Below are 12,408 nucleotides of genomic sequence, written 5' to 3'. Positions count from 1 at the left end.
ACTTCACGTAGCACAGTTATTATTAAGGCTGCATTACAGTTTATAAGATCAAACCTGCCCACAATTGATCTGTTCTCCTGAACTGCAAACCAACAATACTGGAGGCAGGGATTGACAATGACAGCGATAAGAGATCTGAAAAATAATAACCCACTGAACGGATTCATTACAGCAGCCCTCCAGGATTGTTTGTGGATTTTCTTTGAGGTTATAAAATCCCTCAATTTTGTTCGCAATCCTCCTAGTCTTCTAGGCCACAAACTAACTACAGCTGCAAAAAAGAGCAGGCGATCTGCCCTCAAACTTGCAGCAATGCCATTTTGGGCTAGCTGCAAGAAGGTTCACAAGGCTATCCTGCCCTCTGATTGTTTCCCTCCTCTTTGTGTGGAAGGACATGGCCCTTTCCTCAGCACCTCCACAAAACAGCACACCTTAAAGCAGAAGCTCTGTCGAATAGGAAGAACTGAACCTGCTCTCCCACCATTCAGCAGCAGAATTTGGGTAACAAGGAGTCAGAACAGAATGCAACCCTCACTCTCCAGTTTACAGTAAGGGCCGTCCCTTACCAGGTGTTTGAAACCATTCTGCGACAGTTCAAGGACAAAAAAAGGCACAAAAGTGAAACATGTGCAGCACCTCTAACATTAAATACCGTCTCAAAATATATACCAATTTTATTTCCAGTTTTAATCTGCGGGAGATTCTTTGTACTGACCTAATGTACTCTCCCACCTCGTAGTCCAAAAACAAAACCAATGAAAAGAGTTGGGGGGGCAATTTTGACTGTATCACCTGATGTGACTCGCCATCATTTATATTTATCCAATTGCTGCGATTATGCTGAACATAATCCAGAAATAGGATTTTCTGAAACACAGGAGTTAAAAAGGAGAATGTTTAATAAGAAATAGGTGTAGGAATAGGCCATACGGCCCCTCGAGCCTGCTCCACCATTCAAGAAGATCATGGCTGATCTTCCACCTCAACTCCACTTTCCCGCCCAATCTCCATATCCCTCGATTCTCCTCGAGTCCAAAAATCTATCGATCTTGGTCTTGAATATAGTCAAAGACTGAGCATCCATAGCCCTCTGGGGTAGAGAATTCCAAAGATTCACAACCCTCTGAGTGAAGAAATTCCTCCTCATCTGTCTTAAAAGGCTGGCCACTTATCCTGAGACTACGCCCCCTACTTCTAGACACTCCAGCCAGGGGAAACAACCTCTCAGCATCTACCCTGTCAATCCCCTTCAGAATCTTCTATGTTTCAATGAGATCACCTCTAATTCTTCTAAACTCGAGAGAATATAGGCCTAGTCTACTCAATCTCTCCTCATAGGGCATTCCCCCATCCCAGGAACCATTCTGGCGAACCTTCGTTACACTCACTCTATGGCAAGTATATCCTTCCTTAGATAAGGAGACCAAAACTGTACACAATACTCCAGGTGTGGTCTCACCAGGGCCCTATATACTCAAATATACTCAAATCCTCTTGTAATAAAGGCCAACATACCATTTGCTTTCCTAATTGCTTGCTGTACCTGCAAGTTAACTTTCAGTGATTTGTGTACAAGGACACCCAGGTCCCTCTGAACACCAACATTTCCCAATCTCTCTCCCTTTAAAATATACTCTGCGTTTCTATTTTTCCTACCAAAGTGGATAACTTCACATTTCTCCACATTATCTTCTATTTGCCATGTTCTTGCCCACTCACTTAGCTTGTCTATATCCCCTCGAAGCCTCCTTGCATCCTCCTCACAACTTACATTCCCACCCAACTTTGTATCATCAGCAAACTTGGATAGATTACATTTGGCCCTCATCCAAATCATTGATTGTGAATAGCTGAGGCCCAAGCACTGATCCTTGCGGTACCTCACTAGTTACAGCCTGCCAACCCGAAAATGACCCATTTATTCCTACTCTCTGTTTTCTGTCCATTAACTAATCCTCAATCCATGGTAGTACAGGTAGACTATCCTTTATCCGAACTTCCGAAAACCGAAAACCTCTAAAAACCGAAAGTTTTTTCGTTCAGCGTAAGTCGTGCGCACGACATGACCAGAGTGGCGCACGACTTATGCTGAGCAGGGCAGAGGGTCACAGAGTTCCCTCCTGGGTAGGAGATTGCAGGCCGAGCCGGGCAGTGTGAAGGAGGTACCAGGAGAGTGAACCCAACAGTGCAGCGGCCCATCCGATAGCTGCAGTGGCCCGTCCGATATTCTTTTCTCCACCCCCCACCCGACCCGTCCGATATTCTTTTCTCCACCTCCGACCCGACCCGACCCCACCCCGACCCGAGCCGCGGCCCGTCCGATATTCTTTTCTCCCCCCCGACCCCCCGCCGACCCCGACCCCCCCGACGACCCCCGCCGACCCCCACCCCCGACCCCCCCGCCGACCCCGACCCCCGACAAATTTCCCAGTCTTATACCTTCTGAAATCCGAAAAATTCCGAAAACCGAAACTCAGCTGGTCCCAAGGCTTTCGGATAAGGGATAGTGGGCTGAAAATTCAGTTGGCTTTGCGCCCAGTTTTCGCCCAAAGAGGGCTTTTGCGCCAGTAGGGGTGGTAGCGCTGATATTGAGCGGCGCGGTAATGGCGGCGGTAGCCGGTAGCGCTGCGCCGGCACCGATGACGTCATCGGTGTGCACAGTGCCCCGGTTCCGCCCCGCTACCGCCCCGACCCCCATCTTCAGTAGCGGCCGCCTCTTCCGTGGCGGTCGCTAATAACATTCGGAGACCGGGTCGGTACTGCAGCCTTAGTGGGGCGCTTTAAAGTGGAGGTGCGGCCGGCCGCTTTTTCGGCGGCCGCCTGGCCGCACCTCCTTCCCCGGCCTCCACCACCCCCCCCCCCCCCCCCCCCGGCGGCATTGCCGGCTGCTTTCCGCGAACCCGGCACTTCTCCGTGGTGCCGGGCTCATTTGTCGGCTCTATCCAGCGGCGATCTACCCGTTGCAGGCACGTCCCCCTTAAGAGAAGGAGGAGGCCTGCAGTACCGCAGCCTGCCGCTCCGCAGCGGGTGGCGCAGCGGCGCCTAGAGCGCTGAAATTCAGTTTCAGCGCCCCAAGCGGGGGCGGGCACACCCTGGAATAGCGCCCGGTTCCGACTTGGGATGCAAAAACTGAATATCTGACGGGCGCAACTGGCAAATTCTGGGCGCAAGCGAGCTGGCGGGGCTATACCTAATTTCTAGGCCAGTGTACCTGTATATTATCTCCAATTCCATGAGCCCTAATTTTGTTTAATAACCTCTTGTGTTGCACCTTATCGAGTGCCTTCTGAAAATCCAAATACACCACATCCACTGGTTCCCCCTCATCTATTCTGCTAGTTACAACCTCAATAAACTCTAACCGATTTGTCAAACATGATTTCCCTTTCATAAATCCGTGTTGACTCTGCCGAATCCTATTATTATTTTCTAAGTGCCCTGTTACCATGTCCTTAATAATAGATTCTAGCATTTTCCCTACTACTGATGTCAGGCTAACTGGTCTGTAGTTCCCCAGTTTCTCTCTCCCTCCTTTCTTACATAGTGAGGTTATATTTGCTACCTTCCAATCCGCAGGAACCGTTCTAGAATCTATGGAATTTTGGAAAATGACAACCAATGCATCCCCTATCTCTATAGCCACCTCTTTCAAAACCCTAGGATGTAGGCCATCGGGTCCAGGGGATTTATCGGCTTTCAGTCCCATTAATTACTCCAGTACTATTTTTTTTTTACTAATACTAATTTCTTTCAGTTCCTCATTCTCGCTAGACCCTTGGTTCTCCAATATTTCCATGAAGACAGACACAAAATATTTGTTTCATTTCTCCGCCATTTCCTTATTCCCCATTATAATTTCTCCTGTCTCAGCCTGTAAGGGACCCACATTTACTTTTGCTAATCTTTTCCTTTTTACATACCTATAGAAGCTTTTACAGTCTGTTTTTATGTCTCTCACTAGTTTACTCTCATATTCTATTTTCCCCTTCTTTATCAATTTCTTCGTCCTCCTTTGCTAAATTCTAAAGTCCTCCCAATCCTCAGGCTTACTGCTCTTTTTGGCAACATTATAAGCCTCTTCCTTTGATCTAATACTATCTTTAATTTCTCTTGTTAGCCATGGTTAATAACCACTTTTCCTGTGGGGTTTTTGTGCCTTAAAGGATTGTATATTTGTTGTAAATTATGTATTCATTCTTTAAATGCTAGCCATTGCTTGTCTACTGTCATACCTTTTAATGTAGTTTCCCAATCTACCTTGGCCAACTCGCCCCTCATACCTACGTAGTTTGCTTTGTTTCGATTTAAGACCCTAGTTTCGGATTTAACTAAATCACTTTCAAACTCAATATAAAATTCTATCATATTATGGTCACTCTTCCCTAAAGGCCCCTTTACTAAATTAATTAACCCTTTCTCATTGCACAATACTAGATCTAAAATAGCCCGTCCCCTAGTTGGTTCCTCAACATACTGATCTAGAACACTATCTTGCATACATTCCATGAATTCGTCCTCCACACTATTACTGCAAATTTGGTTTCTCTGGTCTATATGTAGATTAAAGTCCCCCATGATTGCTGTATTACCCTCGTTACATGCGCCTCTAATTTCCTGATTTATACTCTGCCCTACATTACAACTACTATTTGGGGCCCTATAAACAACTCCAATGTTTTCTGCCCCTTGCTGTTTCTTAGCTTCACCCAAACGGATTCTACTTCTTGATTTTTGGAGCGAAGATCCTTTCTCTCTACTGTCTTATCCCATCCTTTATTATCAGGGCTACCCCTCCTCCTTTTCCATGTTGTCCATCTCTTCTAAAAGTTAAGTATCCTGGAATATTTAGTTCCCAACCTTGGCCACATTGCAACCACGTCTCCATTATGGCTATTAGATCAAACCTGTTAATTTCTATCTGCGCCATTAATTCATCTATTTTGTTGTGAATGCTTCGTGCATTCAGATATAATGCCTTTAGCTTTGACTTATTTCTATTTTTCCCGATGCCTTATTACCTTTGTTACTCTCTCTGTCCGTTCCTGACCCACTCTGCTTCTAGAGCCTTGACATTTCTCTCGCTGCTTTTAAATTTACTCTTTCCTGAATCCTCGCACCCACCCCCCCTTCCATTAGTTTAAAGCCCTGTCTACTGCCCTAGTTATTCGGTTCACCAGGACACTGGTCCCAGCCCGGTTTAAGTGGAGCCCGTCCCAATGGAAGAGCTCCCTCTTTCCCCAGTAATGGTGCCAGTGCCCCATGAACTGAAACCCCTTCCTCCCACACCACTCTTGGAGCCACGCATTTAATTTGGATCCTAGCTGCTCAAACTCCCTCAGCAGAACCTCATTCCTAGTTCTACCTATGTCATTGGTTCCAACATGGACCACGTCAACTGGATTCTCCCCCTCCCACTCCAAGTTCTTTTCCAGCCACGAGGAGATGTCTTTAACCCTGGCACCGGGGCAGACAACACAACCTTCGGAACTCTCGGTCGCGGCTGCAGAGAACAGTATCTATCCGCCTGACTATGCTGTCCCTAACCACAACTACATTCACTTTCACTCCCCTCACTTTAATGGCTTCCTGCACCACGGTCAGCTTGTTCATCCATCCTGCAGGTTTTTCCCTGATCCACACAGGCAGCAAGAACCTCATACCTGTTGGACAAGGACTGAGGCTCCTCCAGCACTGCACCTGGGGTCCCCTTACCTGCCTGAGTTGCAGTCGCATCCTGCTGTCCCTAACCACTAACCAGACCTGTACCACTACCTAACCTAAGGGGTGTGACAGCCTCCTGGATCAAAGTGTCCAGGTAACTCTCCCCCTCCCTGATGCCCTGCAATGTCTGCACCTCAGACTCCAGCTCAAAAACTCTGAGCTGAAGTGCCTCAAGATGCAGGCACTTACTGCAAACATGGTTGTCCGGGATATCAATGCTCTCCACAAACTCCCACATGCTGCAGTTGTGGCATGCCACCTGCGCCGCCATCCCTATATGACCTTGTTTTATTTAATTAAACTTAATTAAATTTGTAATTAGGTAACTTAGTTTACAGTGTAGTTTCTTGACTACTTACTTGATCTAGATTAAGTTAAGGGGACTGAAATTATATATCTACTTGTAACACAAAGCACCACAAGTAGTGTAGGCAAAAAGCAGCAACTCCTTCCCTCTCTTCTCCAAATTCCCACTCTTTCCAAATAAAACACTCTGTTCAAGTCCACTCCATTTAATCCCGCTCTGTCCATCACCCATTTTAATGAACATCTAAATGGGTAATGGATATTACCTCTGTCACCCTTACTGGTTTATTGCCAATTACTGCCCTCTCCACACTATTTTTCCCATTGCCTTTACTTTCGCTGTTGCATTAAATTTCTCCCATTTGTAACCTGTTTGTGGCATTCTATTACAATTACATGGCTTTTGTTCCTCATTATTATTATGCAAAGCAGTAGGATGCAAGGATACATCGACAGTTCCCTACAAGAATTCCAATCTCAGCCACACTACCTGGAGCTGGTTGCTGTTAAGCACTTCTCAAAAGGAAGGCAAGAAGGAAATCTGGAAAGTGACTCAGCCCAGGCTAGCCTTGCAAACTTCCTAGCATAGGTTTAACATATAGTCGTGGTCCTGACAGCAGGTTAGCTGCTTAGACAAATGTAAAAACTAAACCCACAGTAACACAGAATTGGCATTAACTCACTACCTTGTTGTAGTATTGGACCTGTACTGTGTGCCACTGCCCATCGCTGACACCTCCAGGAAGATATGGGGTTACCACCGTCATTGACTCCCCTGCAAAAAGAACAGCCCAACAAACAGACTTTAAGGATGCATTTTTAAATGAATAGTTGCAATCTTCCACAATTCAGCTGTGACATTTATTTTAATGTTGGGCAAAGGACATTTAAAAAAAAATCAAGAGTGTGTGGGATATTGTCAGCTCCTGTTTCCCCAACCTCCCAAATAAGGGAGGTATAGTTGCGATAATGCTAAGAATTGTGGATAACCCCTTACCAATGTTTCTGAAAAAACATTTTAGCAGAGCTGTAAAATTGAGGTCTGCAACAGATTGAACCTGTTTGGACTATTCACATAAGGTCAGAACTTTTCGTTCACTTCTCCTGCAACTCAGCAGAAAAACAAATTAGAGTGCAGAAATGTGTCACATTATTGTAACTTGTTTGCATCAAATGCGTCTATTAAAACAGCAGAGATAGAACTCTATGAATGTGCATATAACATTGCGTCAGTAAGATATCGCACTCCTCTGATGAAATTTGACAATAGGTTGGCTATATTTAAATGAGATTCTATTTGTATTTAAATTCTATGCTTGGATCAAGAGCTCTCTACAATGAGAAGTGGTTAGATCCATTAGAATTCGATATAACGGGAGAGCGAATTGGTCCACTGGAATAGTAAAGAGTGGGAATTGATATGTTCCATTCGAATGCTACACAACTAGATGGAGTGGGAACTGGTTTGGTCCATTTGACGTCTATGTAATGGGGAGAAGAGGAAAGGGTTTGTATCACTGGAAGTACATTCCTAGATCAGCTATGCGCTGGGGGTAACTGGTTGCACCACGGCATACTGTTGTGGTTTACAAATTTGAGTAGATAGCTCCTAAGAACTGTAATAGTAGTTTAACCTGACATTCCAAATAATGGATATGGAATTCTACGAGATCCCATAGAATTGATTGGAAGTGACTCAATAAATAATGGGAATCTATTTCCAGATCAGGTACTGATGTCATTGGATAGAATATTTAATGCGTAAATATGATTTGTACAAACCTGTTGAGTACTTCAACTGGACCTGTCCATCAATGATTTCCACTGCAATAAAATCATGTTTTTCATTAAATCGTCCGTTGTAGAACAAGAGGCCATTATTTTCTTGTGTAGCGAACCTGAAAGTACAGACAACAGATTCAGTAATGAAATGTATTTCTATTTCTGGGGCTCTCTTTCACAACATCTTCGTCAGGGAGCATGTGAATCTGGTCTGTCACTAAAATTCTGCCAAGAGCTCTCCCTGAACTGTAATCCTTACTGACAGACAATCACAACATTGAACTAATGGTCTCACGCTGACAGGTCCAGAGGCTTTACATGCAGGCAGTTTATCACTGACCTATAAAGTGAAGTGAATCCAAAATCTCAGCTGAGCATAAACAATGGTGAGTGACTGATACAGACATACTGACAAAGACAGCCTGAAAAAAGCTTTCATTTAAGGCCCATATACACGTGGGATTCATTTTAGTGTGAAGTCCAGTCTAGTATATCCTGAACTCCATGCAGGTACAGTCAATTCTTCCAGACATGGGAATCACACTGGTCATCAATCTCCTCTTTGGACATGAAGTTCACATATGTACAGCAACTCCCTTCTCTGGCTGTGAGGTTCATGCATGTGCATAGTTCACATACCAGTATAGAAGCTCCTCTTTCCGGTTATGGGATTTGCATAATTTCAGAGACTCCCTTCACCAGCCATGAGTACAGAAGCTTCCCTCTCTATGCATTTCATCCAATTACGAACAATCTCATCTCTCAACATCGATACAAAAGATTCTCTCTCCAGTTATAGTGTTAGAGAGGCTTTTGCTTCAGCTTTGGATACAGACACATCTGTCTGACCAAAGTAACAAACATTCCCCTCCGAGGATTCTGTATAAGTATAGTTCCCACCAGGAGTGGCTGATATGGTACTTCCTTCATGAAGTGCTTCATTTTGTAATCATAGGTCTGTGATGAGGCATTTTATGTAAAATATATGCTTCCTTGCAGCAACGTCATGAAGTTCTGCTCCATTAACACCAAGTGTTCTGTTAATATGTTCAACATACAGGGGGAGAAATTGGGTGGAGCCGCAAATGGGGCGCCAAACTCGCCTGGCGCCAGATTTTGCGCTGCGATCGGAGCAGCAGCGATCGCCGGAAATTCAGCTTGAGCGCCCCAAGAGGGACACGGGGCGAGGCTCGAGGCGCTCCGCGTCCCTCTTAGGGCGCTGAAACTGAATATCGCAGCGCAACGTGTCACAGCGCCACACGCTGCGGCACGGCGCGCTGCGGTACTGCAGGCCTTCCTCCCATTCTTAAGGGGGAGGGGCCTGCACCAGCGCGATGAGCGATCGCGAGTGCCGGCAAAAGAGCCCGGCACCGAGGAGAAGAGCCGGGCTCTCGGAAAACAGCCGGCAATGCCGCGGGGGGAGAACAGGAGGCCGGGGACGGAGGTGCTGGCAGGCGGCCGCCGAAAAAAAACGGCCGCCCCACACCTCCACCTTAATTTGCGCCACTGCCGCCACAGGTAGGCCCCGTGAACCGGGCGCGATTAGCGAGCGGCGCTACAGAGGCGGTCACTGCCAAATATCGCGATCGGGGCGCTGCGCACACCGATGACGTCATCGGTGGCGGCGCAGCGCAACAGGCTAACGCCGCCATTAGCGCCCCAGCTAAATATCGCGGGAGGCGTGGCCAGTGGCGCTAAAGCCACTGAGTGCCCTCTTTAGGCGCTAACTGGTGGCGCAGCCCACCGAATTTCTCCCCCACAATTTTTATCTTTCTTACTTTCTTCCTAAGGTTGCAACAGTACCGTCTCCAGTGACTGCACAATTTCTCATTAGGCTGTAAGCAAGTGGCACAATCTGAACACTGCAGACTGTTTTGTTATTATGAATTCTTGGGATGTGGGTATAGCTGAAGCAAGAGAATTTGGAGGTGGTGGTGTTCCCATGCACCTGCTGCCCTTGTCCTTCTTGGTGGTGGAGGTTGTGGATTTGGGAGATGCTGCCGAAGATGCCTTAGCGAGTTGCTGCAGCACATCTAGTAGATACTGTAAGCACGGTATGCCAGCGGTGGACGTTTAGGCTAGTGGATGAAGTGCCGATCAAGCGGACTGTTTTGTCCTCAATGGTGTCAAACATCTTCAGAGATGATGCAGCTGCACCCATCCAGACAAGTGGAAAGTATTCCATCACATTCCTAACTTGTGCTTTGTAGGTGGTGGTGTGGAGATGCCGGAGTTGGACTGGGGTGGACAAATGTAAGAAGTCACACAACACCAGGTTATAGTCCAACAGCTTTATTTGAAATCACAAGCTTTCGGAGCGCTGCTCCTTCACCTGACGAAGGAGCAGCGCTCCGAAAGCTTGTGATTTCAAATAAAGCTGTTGGACTATAACCTGGTGTTGTGTGACTTCTTACATTTGTAGGTGGTAGAAAGGCTTTGGGGCTACGGCCAAATAGTCAATTTATACAGGGCACAACCAATCGTTCAACAACTGTTACTCAGGAAGGAGAGTCCTGCTGATGAACAATGCTCAATTTTGCACCCTCGTTAAGAACTAGCAAACTTCCCAATTAGTGGCTTGAATGTCAGTCAAGGTTGGTACATGAACTAACAACCTTCAATATTTAATTGCTCCAACTACCAGACCGTTTCAGCCTGCTATTTTTTAAATGTACCAAATCATGTTGTAAAAGCTGGGTCACTGTCAGCCACATTCAAGCAGCATCTGCCACAGAGCAGAACTATTTCCCAAATTTAAAAATATCTTAATTTACGGAGAAAAACATCATGATATTAAAATGTCCAGACAAAAGTTTGTCCGATAAGCTTTGCAGGAAGCCAGACTGAAGACTTATTTTCAACTGGTCACTTTTTCACAATTGTTTTTTTTAAATGGTATTTTACCCCCTTTTTCCTGATCGCTCCAGCAACTTCAAGCAATTGCAACCAAAAGGGGTTTGCAGGCGAGCTGCTTCCAAGCAGCGATACCAACCTAAACAAAACACAAGGCGGCATGGGGAGGGAGAGTCAATGCAGTCTAGGACGGACTCTCCCTCCCAACCTCTCGGCTGTGGGGAAGCAGTGGGAGCCTCAGACGTTGTGGAATATCATCCTCCTCCTCCCACCCAGCTGTAGCAAGGAAACAATACATGACTGATGCAAGTGCTTCAAGAATAAGGCCTTCACTCACCCTTTGCACATACAAATCTGCTTACCAGCAGGCCTTTTCTTTCACCTGACAGATTGCATCTAGTAAGATATCACTGTATTTGTAACATGTAATTAGAATGTGCACTTTCCCAACCAAAACATAGCAAAGTGAATGAAATGGGATAAAAGCAACATGAAAAACAGATCACAATGTCTCCCTATAGCTGCTCTATTTGACTTGTCTCTTTAGTTGACAACAGCTATCTAGAGGTCTGAATCAAGCAGAAAATAATACGTTTCAAGTATTTATTTTCTTGTAAGAAAAGTGCATAAGATGAAGCTAGCCTCATTATGGTTATCAAAATACCAGAGTTGTTTTCACAAATTATTTTTTTTTTAATAATATAACCTGGCATTTTAATTTTACACATAAATGGTTTACACTGGCTTTTGAGAGCTTCAAGGGCTAATGACATTATCCATTGTTTTACTGGGAGTTATTTTGCAAATGTGTTGGATGCATTTTTTTTTCCTGCTTTCATTTACAGACTTCCTTTTATCATCACCATAAATGTAAATACAGGATTTATGAAGAATTTTTTTTTAATGTTTCATTTCAAAGGTTGAAATATATTACTGGCAGCTATACCCGTAGCAAACCACATTTCTAGTAAAATGGATTGAAGATCAAGGCAGGGGACAAGGACAGGAAAAAAAACTCCAGTGTCCCCTCTCCCACATTTGGGGAGACTGGTAAAATTCAAAATGTTCTTTTTTTTAATAAAAGAGATCTGTTATTTTACAAACACACACACAAACATACAGTGCACCTTTGGTACCTGCCCCTGTTCTATGTTCTGATTGTTGTTCCAAACATAATTCATAGCTGCCCACCTCCAGCCCCCAAGAAAGGGGGGGGGAATATATTTTCTAATGGTCAGATCGGTCAGCCTAAGGCAATGCTCGTGGTGGCCACTTACAGAATAGCAATCCAAGAGGCTTTAGAACATATTACCTGCCAGCTTGCCGTATCATTTGAGGAGACTTTGCTCTGTTCAGCATTTCCATGATTTATATTAGGATTTATACACAAGTCCAGGGAAATGCACTAATCATAAATCTAGTATATATAGGTTGCACCTTCCTGAAGGTTTTTATAATCTGCAAATCTTTCGTGGGCAGAAATTGTGCATATTACATTGATGCAATTTGTACAGTGCATTTTCTGGCACATAAGCAAACTAGAACCACACAAGATTAGTTTATATCCAGATTTCTAAACAAATTCTATCTCCCCTCCCTCATTTAATATACTTCAATGAGCATGTGGTATACATTGACATTATATAATTCACTACAACTCGCTTAACCAAAAACGAAACAGCCATTCAAGATCTAAGACACGCTGAACATGCAGAAAGATGCCAGGGCAATGCAGCTCAACCAGGC

General features: G+C 45.0%; 1 protein-coding gene across 1 annotated transcript in view; it reads right to left on the bottom strand.

Moving 5' to 3' along the window:
- The window catches only part of celsr3 (cadherin, EGF LAG seven-pass G-type receptor 3), a 383,004-nt gene that overhangs the window by 223,158 nt on the left and 147,438 nt on the right, over window positions 1-12,408 (bottom strand). Inside the window, exons 4-5 of the mRNA XM_086001957.1 lie at window positions 7,810-7,925; window positions 6,714-6,802 (exon numbers count right to left, since the gene is read on the bottom strand). Of these exons, the coding sequence (XP_085858083.1) occupies window positions 6,714-6,802; window positions 7,810-7,925 (205 nt within the window). The remainder of the gene's footprint in view (window positions 1-6,713; window positions 6,803-7,809; window positions 7,926-12,408) is intronic.

This window comes from Somniosus microcephalus, chromosome 11, assembly GCF_052327205.1.
Source record: "Somniosus microcephalus isolate GS21.2 chromosome 11, FLI_Smic_1.0, whole genome shotgun sequence".
Classification (NCBI taxonomy): Eukaryota; Metazoa; Chordata; class Chondrichthyes; order Squaliformes; family Somniosidae; genus Somniosus; species Somniosus microcephalus.
The sequence above is the reverse complement of the archived record's forward strand: the minus strand, read 5'-3'. Positions and strand labels throughout refer to the sequence as shown.